The sequence below is a fragment of the Alosa pseudoharengus genome, unplaced genomic scaffold, assembly GCF_046254945.1.
Source record: "Alosa pseudoharengus isolate Yale_2024_CS ecotype anadromous, Long Island Sound unplaced genomic scaffold, YU_APseudo_1.1 YU_APseudo_1.1_scf_11, whole genome shotgun sequence".
Lineage (NCBI taxonomy): Eukaryota > Metazoa > Chordata > Actinopteri > Clupeiformes > Clupeidae > Alosa > Alosa pseudoharengus.
This window is the reverse complement of record NW_027468576.1, coordinates 3,468,928-3,492,610: the sequence shown is the minus strand read 5'-3', so window position 1 is coordinate 3,492,610 and position 23,683 is coordinate 3,468,928. Positions and strand designations below refer to the sequence as shown.

The following is a 23,683-nucleotide window of genomic DNA, read 5'->3' as shown; positions in this document are numbered from 1 at the left end:
TGAAAAACATAATGATTGATACCAAACGATGCGGAATGACCCGTATGCAGTTGGTAAACCTCCCTCCCGACGCCTTAAGAGTGCTAGTGAGAGAGCAAGCAGCCTGGGCTCTTAGCTCGATTGCTAGCGCTCGACTCCTGATCCAAGTTGCTGCTGTTGGGCTTCAAGTATGGGCGCAGGGATGAACAGTGCGGTTCAACACAACGCAGGATACACCAGTGACGCATCATTCCCATACTTCAGATGGATTGGTGGGGCATAAAAAAAAAGGTTTGGTTCCTGTTGGTTGTCAGTTGAGGCCATGGGTCGGTAGGGATTTTTTTTTTTTTTTTTTTTCCCAGTGGCAGATTTCGCGAGGTTTTTTAAGACTGTTGCGACCTAAAATGCCTGGATGGAAGTTGCAGTGTTTTTAGCTGCTTCTTGCGGAGAAATTGCAGGAGGAAGTGAAAATTGCTAAAATATTTGAGATTTTTTATTTATTATTAATTTTAAAAAAACTTATTAAGGTTAGTAAGACCAAAATCACACTGATCATCTTGATGCTTATTAAAAAGGATAATCAAAGGTAAACAGTAAGGATTACAGAAAATCTAAGTAGGCCTACTTTATTTGTGAAAATGCTTTGACTGAGGTAATTCACAAAGCAGTAGAACCTTTCGTAGAACTGTCCAAAAAAGACAGTCACCTAAAGATATGGCATCATATGTTTCAATACATTAATATATTTTGTAATTCATATTAAGTTAATATCTTTTTAATAATTCATAGTCTGTGGCCTGCATAATTACTAATAGCCAAGTAAGTATCTAGTAATTTCATATTGATTTAAACTATTTGACTACACTTCTCTTTAATGTCATTACATTGGTGGTTTACGTCTAATTGACTGCCTGCCCCTTTAAGGACGTGAGAGTAGCCTAATTACATTTCTGAGTGGATTGGAAAGCTTGCATCTCACTGTGTTCAGCTATGAGTGTAAATCACTTTTTGCATAGTGCATTACGATATGTGGATGCAATTGGGAATGTCTTCTATGTCATTAGTTAAAATAAATGTAAAAAAAAACAACTCGAATGAAATCATTCTTGGATCATAGAAGAGGTAAATGTCTTGCAATTTTATTAATTTCTATGATTTTGGTAGCACTACTCAAACTAAGCCCACAAGCTAGCAAACATGACATAAGCTAAAAGGACATATCCAGGTAAACGTTTGCCAATGGGTTGCATAGCCCAGGGGTTCCCAAACTTTTCCCTGACAAGGCCCCCCAAATACCACTAGGTTCTGGCCAAGGACCCATTGATGTGTTATTAAACCCATCGACAATACTACGGCAAATTTAAAAGTACATTAAGCTAATCCTAATAATTATTTTAGCAAGCACAAACACTTTGTGATGGAGCATACAGTGTGTAAAATTACATTTGGGGCTTTCTGCTATATGAGAGCTATCACTCTACTATTATTCATTATCATGGAAAATAATGTTCAGATATGCGACAAATTATTATAATGGCCAGTGTTGTGCCAGTTCACAGCTTTTCTGAACTAGTTCAAGTTCAGTTCATACATGCTCAAAGTGAACAGTTCACGTTCAAAGTTCACAATTTTAATTCTGAACTAGTTCAAAGTTCAGTTAATTTTACTTTTTTCGTGAGATATTCAAATATTTTTTTTTTTGACACTACGAGCTAGAAATCACTATACGTTCTTTGAAGCTGCTCATTGAAGACATTTGCTCATGACACTGCAATTGTGGGTTTCTTACCAGGTGATGAAACTTGCAGCAGTAGGCTACAGACAAGGTAGACCAGTTCTATACTAACCTAGCGTTCATGGGCTTCGGAAAAACCTTTCTCCGAGTGAAAACATCATCATTCCGCGTCATTCACGTCACTTAATGTGTGAGTCAGAGGTCGGAAACTGGGGCTAGATTTTGCTAACAGAGTTGCCCAGTTAGGGGCTCGTCATCACTTTTGTCGTCACGTTGTAGTTCGTTTGTAGTCCATGTGGCCTTTCATGTCCAACAGTTTTAATGTGAACTTGGGAATTTGCCCTTTTTATCACTTGAAAAGCTGCATATCTTTCTTTCACAAGCATCTTACACTATATTTTAAGCAAATACAGTTGTTTGTTTAGGATTAGTGAGTGTATGTTTTACCCTTTGTTGTGGCATCCGTGTTTGTCACACATTCGATGGCAAAGCACTTGAACACTTGCTGTCGGAAAAACAAAGTAGCCATGGGGGCGGTCCTTGTCATTCCGAGGTGCTCTGAATGCACCCTTAGTGCAATGAAATCCAGCCCTCCGCGCTCTCGTCGTTGCCTGCTACGCGGCGTTGCTATGCCTACCCCGCTCTGCTGCAATTCATCACGGGTAACGTTGTGCAGAAGCCAGTATGCTATTCAACTATTCTCAGCCGGACACTACGTTGCCCGCAATGCATTGCGCGCACAATGTCAAAACCATTTCTGTCTGGTGATACATGATTTAAGCGGCACCAGCGAGAATACAGGAGGGAGGAACTTTCTCTCGTTGCGTTTCAAAAGAGAAAACAGATGTCACTCAGTTTTCAATGGAAAACAAATTCCAACGTTCATTTACAGTGATGTCTGCCGTTCATGACACATAATGTGAACTAATTCACGTTCAAGTTCTTTATTAAAAAATGTGTTGCGTTCAGTTCAACGTTCACGAAAAAATGAGCGTGTTCAATGAACGCGCTCTTTTCAACTCGTTCACGCACAACACTGATAATGGCATTGTATAACAACCCTCATAGTAATGGGTATATTTAAAATTTTTCAAATGTATTTATTTGTTGCTTTTATTTTTCTTTCCAACTTGCTGAGACCCCCCTGGCACCCCCTCGCGGCCCCCCCAGGGGGCCCCGGCCCCCACTTTGAAAACCACTGGCATAGCCTACTCAAATGTCAGTAAACCCAGTAGGCCTTAATTAACTTACTTTCATAGGTAGGTTAGCAACACCAGGTTGAGAGATGCAAGTAAGTAAGCAGATCATTAACGTTAGCCTTCTATTTATAGTCATCAAAACTGCAGAGGAACGAACGTTAGGGCAGTCTTTGGTAAGTAAGTGTGGCATCTGGCTCAATATTCTGCACGAGGGACTGTTGTGGTAGGTGAAATTTCACGGTGAAACTACGATGATTGGTCAAATTTGCGAAAAAGTTGCGGTGTTTGGACAAAATTGCGAGTGTCTTGGTAAGTGACGAAAACAATCATCTTTGTGAACAGCTGTGCATAGGCTACTTTGTAAAAGAGAGAATACGCTCATCCCTATACATAATGCAAGGGGTAATTAATGTACTTATAGTTCGCCTTTTATTTGTGGATTTATTTAATGTAGCCTAGACTATTTAGTGTTATTTCTTCCCCAAGCTCATAAAATAAATTTGGGTCGCACATAAATTGACAGGGTCGGTCGGAAACCGGAACCCAAGAATTTTTTTTTTTATGCCTGGAAAGGGTTCAACAAAGAATATGCGCCAAAAACGGCAAATTCCCAAGTGACAAAAACGGCAAATTCCCAAGTTCACATTAAAACTATTGGACATGAAAGACCACATGGACTACAAACGAACTACAATGTGACAACAAAAGTGATGATGAGCGCCTAACAGGGCAACTCTGTTAGCAAAATCTAGCCCCAGTTTCCGTCCTCTGACTCAACCAACGTGACGTGAATGACGCGGAATGATGATGTTTTCACTGGGATAAAGGTTTTTCCGAAGCCCATGAACGCTAGGTGAGATCCATGAATAACCCATGAATAAGCTTTTGACGAGTGATGATGCGCTTTTGACTGTCATGATGGGGCCCTTTATCCTAAAGGTAATGTTGAAGCTTTTCGACTGAAATATGGATAGTGTACCAGGTTGATATCAATTATTGCACTTATAGCAATGTGCAGGCTATGGAACTGTCCACCATGTATTGCAGGCATAATTAACATTCAACTGATTGTGTGCATTATTTCTTTTTAGAAGAGTGAGATTGATATGATGGGCGTTGGAACTCATCTGGTTACCTGCACCCATCAGCCATCCCTTGGATGTGTGTATAAGGTGTGTGTCTGTATGGTATTATGATGGCCATGGCTACCCAAAGAAAATGTCTTTTCTCACAAGAAATAAATAATTTCTCACCAATTTCTCCTTATGCGAGATAATAATAGATGAGCCAAGAGGAGGGCTATTTCTCTTGTGTGTCATGCATGTACATGTAAATCGTAAATGTGACCCTGCAAGGCGAAACCAGTCGTCTTGCACACACTGCTATTTTGAGGGAATCCACGATAAACAAACGTACGGGTTAAAATGTCGAATTTCATGTTTTTGCATATATATATATATATTTTTTTTGTATATTTTTTTGGGCTTTTTTATGCCTTTAATTATAGGACAGTGGAGAGTGACAGGAAGTGAATGGGAGAGAGAGCAGGGGCGGGATCCGGAAAGGACCACAGGGCGCGAATCGAACCCGGGTCGCCGGCGTAGGGTGCAGGTGCCCCAGCCAGTTGCGCCACAGCTGGGGCCACGTTTTTGCATAATTTGACAGTATACAGTCTACACTTTCATATTGTGAACAAATTTCACGAATAAACATACGTTTTGACTGTTAAACCCTGACTTTATTTAGGTGAAGATTAAACACATTAGCAGTCATTCCATTTGTCCACGCCGCTATAAGGTTTTAAGGTAGAGCTAAAATGTAGCCTACTCATTAGGCTACTCGTTACTCAATGTGTAAGCTCTCTATCCTTCTTGGCAGATGTAACCGAATATGAATGTGAAAGACTTGCCTTTCAGGGCACGAACGGTCAAAAGCACGAACTTTTAGAAATATCCTGGCGTCATTTTACAGACCAGAATAAGTTTTCCATTGACGTAGCAGTAGCACATTTTAAAAGTGGGCCTATAGCCTACACAATCTGTACATAGAACTTCTTCTCCCCTTACTTTCCCCGAAATACATTAATTATATTCTATAGTGACACTATATGACCGTCCCTGGTATTAACTAGGGGGCAGAAAAAGACACTCACTCGGTTGATAAAACTGGACATAGTCAGTCATCCGCTTCAAAGTCATGCTACCGTAAGTCAGAGTTTCCGCTAGAAGAAAATGATGGCGGTCAAAGCAGGGCCGTAGTCACCATAGACATTGAGGGGGACGTGTCCCCCCCAATATTCAAATATGACCAAAATGTCCCCCCCAATATACGGACATAGAAAAAGAAAGAAAGAATAAAGCGCTATACTAGGCCTACAGGAAACCAACACGCATCTGAAATGTAATGAAACGTAAATAACGCACAAATTAGTGACCTATGGTTCCAGAGTAGCCTACACCCCTGAGTGGTTTGTCCTGGTGATTTTCCGTTTTTCGTTAGTGGCGTGCGCTATCAAAAGCTTCCATTTACTGCACCCTACTGCGGTGAGGTAGGGCTGTCAACAATATTGCAAAAGCTACCGGTACAATTTTCACAAAACTTCTTGGAAAGGTGTAGCACAGGCTAAGGAAATCCCATACATGTTTGGAGCTGATCAGACTGAAAGGGAACATTTTCCATATTGTAGCCTATTCTCGCAATGATGGCGAAAGTGAAACCTTTTTATTTTAAATGATGAATTTGTGCAAGCCTGTGTCATTTCTTTCACGTCTTTCAACATAAATAATGCATTCATATGCTAGTAGTAATGCCAGAAATTACCGTTTATAGGCCTCTTAGAAATTATTGTTGCATCTCGCGGACAATAACCAAAGAAAGGAATTTGCACCTCCATTCTCCAATTAAAGGCTGTAGTAGGCCTAGTGTTTCTACATGTTGGCACAAAACGTCATTTCTGTCAGAAGCCAGTCTATAATGCATACAAGGGTAACATGAGGTGAGTCAGACAGAAGAGGGGCCTGTCTTAGTAGCCTATTCCTGAATCCTGTCCCTTTCAAACTATGTTAAAATTGAGTGATTAGCCGCCAGCATAATAAAATCTAAATTAAAAGACTAAATCTTATTAGGCTCCAAACCTATGAGTCTAAGCCTAAGTATACATTTTGAACACAAATGGAGTCACGGGTCCAGGGATGGATTAATGAATGGGCTTACTGGGCCCAAGAGCTCAGGTGGCCCTGAAGCCCAAGCCTCTGTGTGAAGTTGCTTCTTCTCCACCCTTCTCTTTTCATAAAACTCACCAGAGGGGGTGGTGGGGGGGGGGGGGGGGGGGGGGTCTGTGTCCAGGGGTTCATAATCCATCCATGCCATGCCTATGTCCGTCAAAAGTTTGGAATAACCTAATTGACCTAACTAACGACGTGATTATTAATAATATTTTTGCATGGTAGGAAATGTATTGAAATTCTGTTTGGTGGTCCCACAGACCCCACCACAGATTTGGTCCCCCCCAATGTTGACATCATGACTACGGCCTTGGGTCAAAGTGACCGGCAGAGTTTTCGTTTTCCGGACATTTTGATGATATGCCGGTCAAATATATTATCACTTCTTAATTAGTCAAATTGAGGAAAACTGGAGACAGGCTACTTAAAGAATGACATAATCAAGCTAGAATGCAACATGTTCATTAGCCTAACTTAAACATGCCTAACAAGATCTAGCCAGTATCTTTTCATGGACAGCAAGAGTCCGCTTCGTTCGTTGTTTTAAAAAGGCTACGTTGTTTGTTGCTGCTACCCACGTTCTCCACATCTCCAGTGGTGACTGTTTAACTTACACAGATGCAAGATACAAGAATGAGCGCTCACACCACTACCCTCTAATACTATGCCTCTTTATTTGATAACAATAAATTAAGAAATGTGAACTAGAGTGGTGGACACCGAAATGTTGACGATTGGTCCTGTCTCGACTTTTCTGGCTCGTTTTGAATCGCCTTTGACTGCTCAGAGTGGCTGCCAACAGGCATACTGTAGGCTACTCAAACGTGTCCTAAAACAACCCTTAACGTTCGTTTTCAAAACTGTGCAACTCACCGAGTGGTTAGTGGTGTTCGTTGATTATTAAAAGCAAATATTTTATTATATATTTGCTAGGCCTATTGTAGAACTATTTATTCAGACACCTCACAACCGCGTATAAACTTCCGCTCAATATTTGAACCTGAAGCATAGACAGTGGCGCAGTAATATCAATGTGCAATGAGTCTTCCAACAGAAATCAATGGGATTTTACAAAATGGCAAATAAAACACGACAGAAACTGTATTTCGCTACGCTACTTGTTTTGGAACATCAACGAACACCATTAACCACTCGGTGAGTCGCACAGTTTTGAAAATGAACGTTAAGGGTTGTTTTAGGACATGTTTGATTAGCCTACTACAGTATGCCTGTTGGCAACCACTCTGAGTAGTCAAAGGCGATTCAAAACGAGTCAGAAAGGTCGAGACAGGACCAATTGTCAAAATTTCGGTGTCCACCACTGTAGTTCATCCAAAACAAACCAGAAAAGGGACTCAAAGTGCTAAATACCGGAATTTTCCTTTAATTTTGTAAATTTTACCAAAACGACTGGTTTTGCCTTGCAGGGTCACAAATGTAAATTAGGTTTGCCTTGCTCAAGGGTGCTCAACCACTTCCCCCGCCCACATTTTTCCTACTGGTCGGGGATCAAAATTGGCAACCCTTCGGTTCCAAGCCCGAAGCCCTAACCAGTAGGCCACGGTTGCCCCCACCATGTACATGCATGTACATGCGTACATTCACACACTCACGCACGGACACACACACACACACACACACATACACATTCACGCACGGGCACACACACACACACACACACACACACACACACACACATACACACACACACACTCACACACTCTTTTTATCCTAGCACTTAACACATTATTATTCTTTATTGCTGCAATGTTGACAAGTATTTTTACTCTCTTGTACTGTAAAAGTATTAAGAAATGTAATGTAATGTTCAAGTAATCTTGAATCTGAACTTTGAGTGCTTGAGTGTCAGATGTTTATCATGCAGTTTTGACACATATAGCAATCAGAAAAAGACAATAAAGTTTGGTACTTTAAAATGGTACCAATCAGCTAAAATCAGCTGACTGAATCATGGACTATAAGCAAATCTCCTTCAGAGAAAAGAGCTAGCTTTGAAAATAGTCTTAATTTCATGTCCTAGAACAATGCTACTATAGTTCACATCCAACAATAAACCTATTTTCTAATATCTGCTCCATTCTTAATCCACAGCCTTGACATCTTATTCAAACTTTATATGCTGATAGACCAGAACAAACCTACTTCCTAATTACACATACATTATTATTAAAAACAGTACCTATATAGAAGCTAGGCTACTGACAATAACAGCCAGAACGCAAACACTGTTACTAACAAGCCAAGTTAGCTACACATAATGCACAATTAGAAAAAATACTGGATCGCTGACTGTACAATAAACAATCTGGAAGGAAGAATAAAACCACTGGTCATCTTACTTTAGTCAACATAAGATAAGGGATTCCCAGTTCTCACCAATATTTGTTTCCTTTTCCCTCTTCTATTCTTTTTGTCAATGCTTTACTTCCAGCATTAGACTTACAGAGCACTTAGTTATGTTTCATAGTATTGGGGGCTCGAAAGGGGGTTTACTCGTTACTGTAGTATTCTGGATGCAGTCAAAAATGCAGGGCATTGTCTCAATATGCGGGGCATGGGACAACGGCTCAAAAGGGTGTACAGTACAACCTAAAGTGGGACAGATAGTCACGCTAATAACCACTCATATGCTTATCTTTTAATTTTTTCTCAGCTGGTAGAGGTAAGTGGTCAACCCAAGATCAAGTTTACTGAAGACCCTGAAAAGACCACTCTCCCTGGCAGCAAAAATGTTTACAGACTGTTGGACACTGAGGGTGAGTCGATGTGCATATTTGTAGGGCTTCAATTTTACAGAATTGTATTAATCCAGTAGGGTTATTTAACATTACTACTTGCCCACAAATTATACATTTTCTTAAAACTTGTGGTGGCTCCTGTCAAATTTCTCAGGGGGGGGGGGCAGAGCAAGGGGGCACGTTTTTTTTTATTTAGGGGGGGGTGCAGTTGATAAATTAATATAGCCTAATGTTAACCGTGACCGAGAGTAGGCCGTCTGTTACACTGCGTGCATTTCTGTAATGTATGCACGCAGTGTAATTTCCCTATTTTGACAATCGGCTAGCCTAACAAACGCATTTCATTTGAAAAAGCAAAACTGGTCAATCGCTAACAACTAAGTGCACCTACAGCTCTAACACATCCAAAAGGGTAGAGGCTTCCAGTATATGCCATCATAACTTTTTACTGTTTAGTCTCTGCATCGGCAAAGCCTACGACGATGAGAACTAGTGACCGCTGTTGTCACGGTAAACCTATGCTCCTGTCACCAAATGTAGACTAGGCCTACTTGCTATGTCGCTTGATTTTCTGTAATAAATGCAGCCTGTAGCCTAGGTTACAGCAAACCCAGACCAGCTGTGGCATCAGTTTCGCTTTTAAAACGCAAGTGTAGCGTGAGAGGGAGAGTGCCTGTTGCAGGCTATTTAATTTACAGCGCATGTAAGCGCACTGGACCAGCGGCATCTTTAGTAGAACCCCCCCCCCTCCCAAACAAATCAGTACAAATAAGCATTGTTAGGCTATACAACAATTCAGCCTTTGCGTTCGTGGCCGCCGTGAGCCGGAGTGACCGCTTATAAGGCTAGCCTAGGCCACGGAGGGGAGTCTCCGTTGTGTGTTTGTGAGAGCGGGGCAAGGAGAGGCTGTGTGAGTTTTATGCAGCTGCATGTAGCCTAACTAACGAAAGAAAACCATATCTACGTGAAATAACAAAATAAAAACGCAATAGCCTGTATGGTGGTCACAATAGAGGGGGCACAGATTTTATTTAAGGGGGCATCGCCCCCTTTTGCCCCCCCCCCCCCCCCCTACTAGCGCCGGGTCTGGGGGGCAGTTTTTCAATTGATTACCACATTGGTAGGTGACATGTTCAATGCGTAAATTAACCTGCTAGCAAAATCAGCTAGCTAACTTTGAAACATTGCAATGCATTTATTTTGTGGTCACCACCAGATAGCAACATCATACACAAATGGTTCTTTAGGCAGGCAAGGCAGTTATATTTATGTAACACATTTTGGGCACTAAAGCAATTCAGTGTGCTATACACACCATCGGAGACAGAGAAGTAACAAATAAGTAAAAACACAGCAAGACAATTCATAAAATTCAAAAAATCAGTCAAGCCAATAAAAAGAATTAGAAATTAAAAAATGTATATAGAAGAGTCAAGAATGCAGAGTGCAGCTGGAACAATAAAATTAAAAAGTAACATAGAGTAAAAAGGATCATTAAAAGTCATAAAAATACATAATAAAAAGTCATAAAACAGAAAGTACAGCCAGATAAAATGAAAATAAATAAACAAATAGATAAATAAATACTCTAGGAGAAAACAACTGTGAATAGTTTAGTTTTGTGTCATGGTTTAAAAATGGTGGCAGTTGGTGGCATATTTAATTTCGTCAGGGAAAGCACTTTGTAGCTGAATGCTGCTTCACAATGTTTTGTTCTGACCAGGGCTGTTCTCAACAGGTGCTTCTCCTGTGATCTAAGAGGTTGGTTGTAGCATGTCCAGGAGGTATATTGGTCACAACTCATTCAAAGAGTAACAGACAAGCAGCAGTACTTTAAAATGAATTCTATACATAACTAGAAGCCAGTGCAGGGATTTAAGTATAGGAGTGATATGTTCTGTTCTCTTTGTTTTTGTCAGAATTTCAATTCAATTTCCTAGGTTACTACTTCTTATTACAGTACTGTACTGTTCTTCCTAGGCTTCTTCATCTTGTTATTCCGCTGACCACTTTTTCCATACTCTTTCTCATGAAGTGTTTAACTTAGAACCTTCATTCAAACTTTGTAACGTAGGTCTTCCAATGGACCAGGTTGCTATGACTTCAGATTTTTTAAACTTATACTTTTTGAGATTTTAACAAAAAACTAGCAATGCAATTCCGAGGAATTACACAAGGGGATGCAATTTGCTGGCTAGCTAGCTGCCAGCTGGTTGGTAGGGTAAATGTGATGCCTACAAAGGTGCTTTTGAGTTGCTTGACTACCCTGGCAGCAAATTACTGTACATTTGCTGCTGCTAGGGTGCATCTAGATTTCTAGGATATGCTTTAGGAGTAACCAAATTTGAATCTTGTGTGACAAGGCGTTCTTGAGATATCACACTCACACTTTTTGACCTTGACAGTTGACTTTTGACGTCCAACATCAGTCCATACAAACACTCATACAAAATTTGAAGCATGTGCGTCAAGCCGTTCTGGAGATATAATGCTGAAAGCATGAGATATGGCTGGGTGTTTTATTTTGACACACAGGAAACACTTCAATAGGATGTGTAGTTCAGGGAGAACCAGATTGTATGCTTAGAAGCTGAGACAGTTGGATTCCTCACAGGTGGCACCTGTGCCAGTGTTCTGATTAGCCCGGGAACAACTCCTGGAACTACTTAATGAGCGCAGCTGGCTCTATTATGATGCCACAGCCTCCATTCAATTCAAAATACACTTTTTAATGGCAAATATCTCAAAAACTATAAACTTCTCAAAAATAAAAAACACAGGCCGGTAAAACCTGGAAGATCTACGGAACAGTGTCTCAACCAAGTTTATATGTTAAGCAGTTTGGGCTGAATTAAGTCCACAAAAAGGTAAGAAGAATAACTAGAAATGCAATTCCAAGGAATTACCAGTCCATGAAAATGCAAAACATATGATATAAAAACATGCCAGTTAAAAACAGATAACTAAGTTAATGTTTGCTAATAGTTATGCTAACAATGCTAACTGTAACGATGTTACTTAGCTAGGCTGCTAGGCTGTTGCTAGGTTAGTTGTGGTGGTTGCAATGTTGGTTGCTAGGTTGTAACTATGTAAGTGGTTGCTAGGCTGTTGCTAGGGTATTTGACATGGTTGCTAGGCTGTTGCTAGGGTACTTGATATGGTTGCTAGGCTGTTGCTAGGTAATTGAGGTGGTTGCTTGGCTGTTGCTAGGGTAGTTATGGTGGTTTCTATGCTGGTTGCTAGGTAGGTGGTGGTTTAAAATAGTTGGCTGGAGGCATAGTGTATGATAACTGACAGTTGGAATGGCTGAACACTTAAATAGCTGAGTAGTTTAAATTGTTAAATTATCTAAAAGTGAATTTGGTAACACTCCATAATAAGGTGCCATAATAAATAGCAAACTAGTAATTACCTAACCCTTTGTTAATATTTGTTAATTGTTACTAACATATCTATTTGGCACAAGTTAATAGTTTTTTCATCATCAATTAAATATTTGTTGTTTGCATAAAATCTGTATGTTAATGTTCTATTAACTAATATTGTAATAATATGTGTTAATAGTTAACTAAATGTATTTTTGGCACTAATTAAGTTATTTCTTGCATCATTTAAATGTTAAATGTTTATTTGCTAACTATATGTTAATAGAAAAGTTAATGACTTATTATTATTTAACTAATTGTTATTAAACTGTGCTTCTGCCTATCCCAATATGAACCGCTCTCCATAGGACCCTTACAATAGATAGATAGATAGATAGATACTTTATTGATCCCCAAGGGGAAATTCAAGAAAAAAACACGGAGCTACCTTGACATGCTGCCACTGTTGTCGGCACCGGAACCACTTGCAATAAGGTTGGTTAAGCTTAATTAATATATTAGTAGTATATAGCTATAAGCGTGGGGCCCCTTATAATAAAGTTGGTTAAGCTTAATTAATATATTAGTAATATATAACTATCAGTATGGGGGACCCTTAAAAGTTGGTTAAGCTTAATTAATATATTAGTAGTATATAGCTATCAGTGTGGAGCCCCTTATAATAAAGTTGGTTAAAGCCTGTGTTGCAGGTTAACCACCACTGTTGATTAATGGGTACATAAAGCACTCAATATATGTATATCATTTTTAAAAATGTATCCAAATGGTGTTAAATGCCAGTTTTTGTTGTTTTTAGCATTAGCGGGTTTTTTGTACGCAATTCGGTGATGACGTCACTTTGGGGACTACTTGATCTGCGCTTCATTCATTTCAATGCATTTCAATGGACATCGCGGTTACACTTTCAACATAAAGTTTGTATATTTACACTTCGAATTTCGTCACAGCATTTATATCACAGCTACCCTATGATCTACCAATGGTAATAACGGTGCCTGATATCAATTTAGTAATTGTTCTGAATTTCGGGAGGTCTCGTTTTGAAGGGTATGTTTTACATTCATTCCTATGGGAAACGGTCGCGGTTACACTTTCAACATAAAGTTTGTATATTTACACTTCGAATTTTGTCACAGCATTTATATCACAGCTACCCTATGATCTACCAATGGTAATAACGGTGCCTGATATCAATTTAGTAATTTTTCTGAATTTTGGGAGGTCTCGTTTTGGAGGGTATGTTTTACATTCATTCCTATGGGAAACGGTCGCGGTTACACTTTCAACATAAAGTTTGTATATTTTCACTTCGAATTTCGTTACAGCATTTATATGACAACGACCCTATGGTCTAACAAAGATAACAATGTCTTCCGATTTTAGTTTAATGCAATTTGAATTTGAGAGGCCTCGTTATGAGGCTACATAATGCACCTATTCAGTTCAATGTATTATGCTTATAACATTACGACACTTTTTTTGTTACTGTCAGTGAACAGCACCGAATGAAAGTCAACATTTTCTTTATATCTAGTGATAGTGATCATGTTGTTAGTTCAGATAAGTAGGCTACCGGGCAAACTTAGTCAGAAGATCAGAATATGAAGCATCATGATAGCTAGCTGGGCTAACTTTTTAGTCCCACCTGTGAGCCACAGTTACTTAGCTTCTAGCCGCCGCCGATTAGGCTGGTCGTGTCTTCAGCATGAATATTTTCGATAACTACTGCTCGTGATTGATTGCCATTGACATCGTCAGGGTACGGCTTACCAAAGAGGGAGATAATATGGGCAAGTCGCAGTTTTGCAGGTGCTTGTGTGGGCTGTGCCGTCCCGATGGAAACTGTGGTGGAGAGCTGCAGTAACTAGGGAAGCGAGTGCATTTTGGCCACTGGTCGAGGAGCCCCCCTGTGACCAGCATATGACATGATCTATCTAGAACTAGCTATCTATCTACCTGTCTATATACATATCTAGGCTATCTATAGCCTATCTATTTATCTATAATCTGCGCTATCTACTGCTGAACAATCCCTTACTCGTCTCTCTTTACTCCTCTCGTTACTCTCAAGGGTCTCAAGGTGGGCTTTGGTCTGTATCTCCCCAAGGTGACGTAATGCAATGCATTGTGGGGGAAAGGAGAATCACTTCAAACGCTGTGAAATAGTAGCTGCTTTTTCGTATTATATTCCGTTTTGTGATACCCAACAACATCAAATACAATGGATAACAGTTTAAATGTTTATTATCAACAAGCAAATTGTGCAAATTCGTTGGAAAATGAACCCTGCAACACGGCCTTTAAGTTTAATTAATATATTAGTAATATATAACTATCAGTATGGGGGACCCTTATAATAAAGTTGGTTAAGCTTTATTAATATATTAGTAATATATAACTAGTCAGACGGTGAAGGGACTGAGACCAAAACTGGCTTATCACATTTATTCCTTTAGGAAAAGTTAAAACAAAACAACAAGTAGTTGAATGGGCTATATTACATGCATCATTTCTATACCATCACTGTCAGCCCTACTAGCAAGGGAGACATGCGACATGGAATGTTCAGGTGCACAGAACAACAGTTTATTAATATTCTGAGACTCACTAAACACTCAAAGACGTAGACCATACGGAGGTAATGCATAAACATAATGCTAAACTAAATGTACATTCATTTCCTGCTAGACTGAATTGCACTTTCCATGCACACTAAGCTAAACTACACTGAATGCATGGAAAGTTGCTAGCGGAGTTTACAGCTAGTCACGTTAGACTCAGTGTGTATGAATTAATAAACTATCTCTAAGTTGCTAGAATTGCACCCAAATCTTAACAATACATGTAAAGTAACATAATACAGGTGGTATATCAACGTTTTCAACTTAAACAACATTTTACAGTTAAAAAATTAAAACAAAGTGGGGAGAGCTTTATACAGTCAACCTACGCAATGCAAAGCATACCGCTTCTGATCGGCTATGGCAGCGTTTCTCAAACTGTGGGTCGCGACCCACTACTGGGTCGCGGAGACATGCCAGGTGGGGCGCGAACTGACGTGAAAAACAGGAGGTTTTTTTAATTTATTTTGTTATCTGTAGCCTGGGCCCAGGTAGCACCCGATGCGCAATGGATGCACTGTGTTATTCACAGGGAAGTGCTCGTGTCAAGGCAGCTTAGTTAGTCTCGACCTACATGAGATTTTGAACGTTGTTGTGAGTGGTGAATTTCATCAAAACCCGGCCCTTAAAAGCGCGTCTGTTCTCCGCACTTTGCGAAGAGATGGTAGCTGACCAAAAGGCTGTACTGTTTCACAGCGAGGCAAGGTGGCTTTCCCGAGGTAAAGTGCTGTCGCGCGTGTTTGAGCTCCGAGTCGCCTCTTCTTGGAGGAAGAGCGCATGTTTGAATCTGCAAGCACGTTCACTAATGAACATTTCTTGACGAAGCTGGCCTATCTTAGCGATATATTTGATATATCTTAGCGATACATTTGAGTTAAATGTCCAGTTTAAGGCAAAGACAAGCACCTACCTCACCTAGCAAATAAGATTAGGCTACTGCATTCACCAAAAACACTTGAGTATGGGACAGGCGCCTCGATCGCGACAGTATTATGCCTGAAACTGAAAGACGCTGAAACGTCTGATTGGGAGCCACTCTTGTGATCCCATGTATTAAACAGTAGGCCTACATCACATCCCTGCAAAGTTTATTTCAAAAATATTTCCCAACCAGCAGTGCTCAGTATGACTGGATTATGGATCCATTTAATGCAGCATGTTGGTATTTCATTGAATATATTGTACAATGCTGTAAAATGGCCTATGCTTCCTAATATGTTGCTGGAAAACAGAAATATGTGTGTATCAGCATCAGCTGATTTTAACTCTGTTGAAGAGGATATATTTAGAACTTGTCATTATTTCAATAAATTTGACAATTTTAAGCTTGACGATGAGTGACAGGTGGGGCTCGAGAATGCCCCCTTGATCAAAGTGGGGAATGAAAGAAAAAGTTTGACAACCACTGGGCTATGGCAACAATACAAGGACAAAACGCAGCAGAGCTGCAGTATAGCGTTTCTCCAAAGGGGGCTCCAAAACACCAATCTCAATAAGGCTGCTTAATTACAGCGAAAATCACATACAAACACTAAACTACATTTCTAACTCTGTTACACCCCCCTCCCCTGAATTTCACCAAATTCAAGCAGCAACCAAATCGTACTTCCAAAGGCAAAGAGTACACTACTTTCAAACACTAGACAGAGTCACCAATTACAGGACAGCCAACCACATCCAATAAGGATGAAGTGGAAGAGGAGCGCAAACTCTCACACAACCAACCACTGGCAGTAGGGTGCCTTATACACTGTTATGTCTCCACGACATGGTTTTATGAGATGTCAGTGTTTTATATGGTGCCTTTATTTTGATATGACCGCTGCTGGTTTCTGCTCTCTGTGTGTTCGTTCATACTAGTGAAAGTAAACAGCTGAACATGCCGCGGCTCTCCCAATTCTTTTAGTGTTTTGCACACACACTACATTGGCGACGAAGATGGAGCTTGCACTCCCACCACCTACACCTTTCCTGGCATTACCGGGCGAGCCTCCAGTACCGTGGATCCGTTGGCTGGAGTCGTTTGAAACTTATCTCGCAGCTCTCGGCCTGGAGGAGGCTAGTGACCCGCGACGGAGAGCACTTCTCGTGCATTGCCTCGGTACCGAGGGACAGCGCATTTTTAGAACCCTGGGACAAGGGGAAAAGTATAAGGAGGCTACTAAACTACTCGAAGCACACTTTGCTGCTCCACAGACTGTCATTCTCCGCCGAAATGTCTTCCGGCAGCGCAAGCAAAAAGTGGGTGAGTCAGTTCAGCATTATGTAGCCGACCTCCGCAGTTTAGCTGTTTTCTGCAAGTTTGGTGATATGGAGGAAGAAATGATAAGGGACCAGCTTGCAGAGCATGCAACCCACCCCAAAATTCGCGAGAAGCTTATCATGTCACCGGATGATCTGACTCTTAAAAAAGCGCTGGAAATAGCCTTGCAAATAGAAAAAGCTACCGAGCTGACATCACAGCTAGCTTCCCAGCTCTGCCCGTGTGTCCTTCAAGACGTGCACGGTGGAATTAGATGGGGTCTGTGTACCGTTGCTGCTGGATACCGGAGTGGCTTTATCTCTTCTCAACTGGGCCACAGTCAAGCGCTTCCTGCCCCACGTCATGCTGCAGACACCTTCGGCTGTTCTCCATGGATATGGCAATGCACAGATCGACTTAGTGGGCTCCCTCAGCTGTTCAGTGCGACACGGCAAGAAATCCATGGCTTTCTTCACCTTTCAGGTGGCACCTTTCAGGTGGCGCGGCATGGAGCTAACCTCATGGGCTTGGACCTCATCACCAGCTTGGGCTTCACGTTCATGGACAGCTGTGGGGCTAAGATTCTCCAGGTCAGCACACCATGGGAACAGCGATGGCCAGCACTCTTTTCAGGCCTTGGCTGTATCTCAGCGTTCACCCATCAGCCTCTACTCCACGTGGACATACACCCGGTCATACAGCCTCTCCGCCGCATTCCCCTGGCACTACGAGATGACGTCACAGCAGAGCTGACAAAGCTGTTGGACATAGGCATCATCGAGCAAGTCAACGCCTCGCCCTGGATCTCTAACCTGGTCATTGCGAAGAAGTCGTCAGGGGGTTTGCGTGTGTGTGTGGACCTGAGGGCGGTGAACAAGGCCATTGTACCCGACAAGTACCCGCTGCCCACAGCAGAGGAACTGACTTCTCAGTTTTACGGCTCCACAATGTTTTCAAAGCTGGACCTTCGCCAAGGCTACCTGCAGGTACCTCTGCACCCGGACAGTCGTAACCTCACCGCTTTCGTCACACACGCAGGCGTCTTCCGTTACACGAGGGTCCCTTTTGGCCTATGCTCCGCCCCTAGCTGTTTCCAGAAAATAATGTCCACCATCTTTGCTGGTATCCCAGGGGTGGTGATATTTCTGGACGACATAGTAGTACATGGACCAACAGCAGTCATCCATGACCAGCGACTCACACGGGTGCTCGACACACTGGCCTCCCATACTCTCACGCTAAATGGGGAGAAATGTATTTTTTCTGCGTCTGAAGTGGAGTTTGTGGGGTTTCGTCTGAGCTCAGAAGGCCTCAGCCCACTTCATTCTAATGTGGAGGCCATTCAACGGCTGCCCATGCCCTCCAGCCCGGCCCAAATTGCCTCTTTCCTTGGCATGACAGCCTACTACTTGCGCTTTCTTCCCCAGTACTCCTCCACCACCGCCCCTCTACGGCAGCTCCTCAAAAGGACGCCCAATGGGTTTGGACCCCTGCCTGCAATGATGCTGTCATACAGCTGAAGGCCCAGCTCATCGCACCACCAGTACTCGCACACTTCGACCCGTCCAGCCCAACGTTTCTCACCTGTGATGCCTCCAACTACGCAGTGGGGGCTGTGCTGTCTCAGTTCCACAGCGGCACGGAGCGACCTGTTGCGTTCGCCTCCCGAGCCCTCAGTTCTGCAGAACAGAAGTATTCCGTTGGGGAGAGAGAGGCCCTGGCCTGTGTCTGGGCTTGTGAGCGGTGGCATATGACAACAGCGACCTGGACCTCATCCAGCTCCTCCACTCCCCTCTGGAGGCGACAGTGTCACTTCAGGAGCTCCAACAGGCCTCTGAACAGGACCCAGTGCTCTCACAACTCCGCACTTTCATCCACTCTGGGTGGCCTCCAGCCTCCAGCCTACCAGAGAGTCTGGCGCCATTCCGCCGCTTTAAAGATGAACTTTTTTGCTGGAACGACCACTGCGTTGCAAGGGGCCATCGCACAGTCGTACCCTCCGCCTTACGGGCACGCGTCCTGTCCATGGCTCACGAAGGCCACCTCGGCATTGTCAAGGTGAAGCAGCGCTGCCGAGAAGTGGTCTGGTGGCCAGGCATAGATGGTGATGTTGAGGCTATGGTGAGAGACTGCACAGCCTGCTTGGTGAGTGGAAAGACTGGCCCCCCACCAGCTCCTCCCCTTCAGCCACTGCAGTGGCCAGCTGGGCCTTGGGAGCACATCCAAATGGATATTTGCGGTGAGCTCCGCGGCGTACCACATCACCAACGGTTCCTCATCGTAGCCTATGACCTGTACTCCAAGTGGCCGGAGGCAGTCTCTACCGGGTCGGTCACCACACAGGCGGTCATTGACTTTCTGGAGGTGCTTTTCGCTCGTTGGGGCATGCCCAAGACGGTCACCACAGACAATGGGCCGCAATTCATCTCTGCGGAGTTCACAACTTTTCTGGGTGAGCGGGGAATCAGACACTTACGTACAGCTTTCTATAACCCTCAGCCGAATGGGGGTGTGGAACGCATGAATCAGACGCTGAAGAACGGTATTAGAGCTCACTTAGCAGAGGGATTTCAGTTCTCAGCAGCACTTCTGCGGACCCTGCTGCACTACAGAGCGACTCAACATACCACAACGGACAGCTCGCCAGCACTCCTGATGTTAGGGCGTGAGCTACCACTGCCCCTGGATCGCCTGCGTGTTCCTGCTCACCTGTCATCACAGGAGGCCCAGCGGGAACCAGCTGGCCAGCTACGCGACCGGGTCTCAGCACGACAGCAGGCAACTAAACAACGCTTTGACCGGTCCCACAGGGTCAAACACCCAAATTTCACCATTCTGGACTGGGTCAGGGTCCGAAGGCCCACACGGGGCCATAAGCTCCTGTCATTTTGGTCAGCGCCTTACCAGGTGACTGAGCAACTGGGCCCTGCCACCTTTCGCCTTTCAGACGGAACGTGGTGGCATGCACGCCGTCTCCGCAAAGTGGCCCCACCTACCGCAACAGACCTGGAGGTCAGCCGAGATCCTGATCCGGACTCTGGAGGCCCAGTTAACCCCACAGCACGACCAGTCCGTGCCCGCACCAAACCGGGCTACCTTGAGGACTATGTTGCAGATTTTTAATATTACTGCTGTTGACTATGCGTTGCGAGTACCAGCTCATCCAGACTGTTCCAGTTACTGAGTCTGGTGTTTTAAGGCACTTTAGGCCAAGTTCGAAATAGCCTTGTAATGATTAGTTCAAGTTGGACTGTCACAGTAGTCATGCACAAAGTATCCGACTGATGCCTACTACAGGTTTTATTTAGGATTTATTAATTGTGTTGTATTTCACTCAGGGATATAAGTTGTGTCTTCCCTGGGGAGGGGGGAAAATGTTATGTCTCCACGATTTTATGAGATGTCAGTGTTTTATATGGTGCCTTTATTTTGATATGACCGCTGCTGGTTTCCGGTCTCTGTGTGTTCGTTCATACTAGTGAAAGTAAACAGCTGAACATGCCGCGGCTCTCCCTATTCTTTTAGTGTTTTGCACACACACTACATACACCCCACAAGACCATAAAGCCATAAACCATAAATTCCATAAATTATCCACAAAGCTAATCAGAAAAGCTAGATAAATAATAATATGTCATTAACTTTTATATTAGCATATAGTTTGTAAATAAACATTTAACATTTAAATGATGTAAGAAATAACAGTTAATTAGTGCCAATATTAGTTAATAGATTTGTTAAAACATTAACATACAGATTTTATGCAAACAACTAATATTTAATTAATGATGAAAAAACTATTAACTTGTGCCAAATAGATATTTTAGTAACAATTAACAAATATTAACAAAGGGTTAGGTAATTAATAGTTTGCTATTTATTATGGCACCTTATTTTGGAGTGTTACCGAAATAATATAACATTTTGTTTTTTAAGTGTAAAATGTAAGAATAAGGGGGGCACTGTGGCACAACAGGCTACAGCGCTCATACCATATACGGGTCCAACTGCCCGCGGGGACCCAGGTTCGAATCCAACCTGCGGTCATATCCCGGCCCCACCCCATCTCTCTCTCCCACTTACTTCCTGTCTCACCCTTCACTGTCCTATACAAATAAAGGCAAAAAGCCCAAAAAATATACTTTAAAAAAAATGTAAGAATAAAAGTGTGAAAAACGTAGGTGCAGTGTTGTGGGTTAGCTTACTTGTTGATATGCTAGCTGACACCTGATATTTTTGTTCTTTTATTTCTCCATACTTTGCTTTTCCCTGTCTGTCTGTTGAACTGTTTCCTTATCCAGGCCATCCATTTTTGGACCTGTTATGCCTGTCAGAGGAGCCTCCCCCTGTAGCTGGTGTGTCAATGCAATGCCATTTGTTAGGACATGGGAACACACCATATTGTGTTACACCTGGTCAAGTGATGGAGTTGCGGCAGAATGTTTTCTCCAAGGGCCAGGTACGAAATGAAAGCTCTAATATCGAATGTTTTCCCTAAATTTTGACATTTTACTTTTTGAAGGCCAGTGTAGTTACTAGTCAGTAAAGCCACATGATTTGGCTTAATTTAACAAGAGTTTGACTTATTTTAAGACATCTTATCAAGACAAATTTGCTTAACGGACTGATAGCCACATTTTCTTGTTCAACTGATATCTCCATCTCAGAAATGTCACTGTGTAGCCTGTCCATGGTTTCTGCTGTCACGATTTTGTCTTCCATGGCAATGAAGATTAATGCTCCCTTACTGTACCTTCTCTTGTGGTAAATTATATGTGTAACATTCAGTCTTCCATTTCACACAATCCTTATTCTCAAACTTGTTAGCCTGAACTAGCAATTACCATGAGTAGCCTACCAATACAGCAGGCAACGATAATTTATTTTGTTTATTTTTTTCCATCTCCTGGCCATGCTGCCACTAGAATGTGAATTCAGAAGGCAAAGCAGAGTGTGTCTGTTTTTTGGCCACTGCATCAATATGGTTGTGCAATTTGGGAGACTATGATGTCGCTTCCTTGCTCTATGTAACTGTAAAGGACTCATTTTAAGCTTGATTTGTTTAGTTGAGGTAATTACACACTAATCAACACAGATTTATGAATACTATAGTTTTAATACTATATGTACTCTTTGCTAATAAACATCCCTACACATTGTACCTTTAAGTGACACAAAAGTGTAAGTAACAACAAACTTACACCAGAAAATTAACATCCAAGCATTAAAAATGTAGTGACATTGTTAATGCTTTTCAATGTTAAATGTGTTTCTGTTTGTATCTTTTTTTTCTGCAGCTCACCCTACCTCTCAGTTCTGTGGCAGAAAGCAAAGCCAGAGCACAAATCTGCATTCACTCTCTACACCCAAGATACAAATGCCTCCAACAGCCAGACACATATACTGTAAGTGTGAAGCACAAATCCACACACAGTCCACAGACACTTAGCATGAATTTGTCTTTCAAATACATCATTTTGTAAATTGTTTGTTTCTTACATGTTGCCTTTTGTATTGCTTAAAGGTTGCAATGTCTGAGAAGCTCTACCTCCTCCTCTGTGATGTCAAAGCCAAAAACACCAGTGCTAATAACTTCCTGCTCCAATGAGATATGTGAATCAACAGCCACAAAATGGCTACATCTGATGCTTGTAGCCAGCCTTTTAAAAAAAAAAGTGTCATTTGTATCATCATTTGGACCTAAATACAGTTGTCAATATTTTAAATAATTTGAAACTGACTAAACTAATTTGCATTCATGATTGTTTATTCTATGTTTAGTGCCAAGTACACTTTGATTTTAACTCTTCATTTAACCAAATATTTATTTAATAAAACAAATGAAAATAGCTTTGACTTTTCATATCTGTCAACAGGTAGTTTTGCCCACTCTTCTAAAGCAAACTGTTCCAATCGTCTCTGGTTTCAAGGGTGTCTTCTGCAGATTACATGTTTCAGCTCTTCCTAGAGGTGTTCAATGGGATTTAGGTCTGGACTCATAGGCCACTTGAATATGAATTATTCATATTCATTTACGTGCACACAATGTGGCGTAATTTGGGCAAAGTGCATGGTCTCAAGCTAATTTAAAAGCTAGACAAAATCAGTTTGTTTCTGGAAAAAGGTTATACAGACTCTGTCTGACATTATTTCTGTGAGGCTGCATTTCTGCCCTAAGAATTTTATCCTGGTCTATTCCCAATTAAGTTAAGAAATAAGCTCATAAAAAAGATATACACTGCATGTTCACTACAGGCTAAGCACTGTATTGCTACCTAATAAAACAACTTCAGAGGTCTATAGGAACAGTGCTTCGACGAAATTCGTTGACGTATCTTCCTTGAAAAAGCAGCCTTGAAGGATCCTGCAATGGGTGCAGATTAGTACACTATTTGCATACATACTCGGTCCTTGCCTAGGCTTATGCCTATTGTGTATACATTAAATAACTGTACTGGTTAGGCCTATATGTTGCTTACTGTGCATTATTATGCACAATAATGGTTTGATGATTGATCTTAGTCCTTAATTTTGTAGT

General features: G+C 41.9%; 1 protein-coding gene across 1 annotated transcript in view; it reads left to right on the top strand.

Annotated features, from left to right (window-relative positions):
* The window catches only part of naprt (nicotinate phosphoribosyltransferase), a 100,636-nt gene extending 77,680 nt beyond the window's left edge, over window positions 1-22,956 (top strand). The window contains exons 9-13 of the mRNA XM_076277780.1: window positions 4,005-4,085; window positions 8,812-8,914; window positions 21,447-21,604; window positions 22,443-22,550; window positions 22,670-22,956. Coding sequence (XP_076133895.1) covers window positions 4,005-4,085; window positions 8,812-8,914; window positions 21,447-21,604; window positions 22,443-22,550; window positions 22,670-22,753 — 534 coding nt within the window. The 3' untranslated portion in view covers window positions 22,754-22,956. The remainder of the gene's footprint in view (window positions 1-4,004; window positions 4,086-8,811; window positions 8,915-21,446; window positions 21,605-22,442; window positions 22,551-22,669) is intronic.
* Window positions 22,957-23,683: the final 727 nt, after the last annotated feature.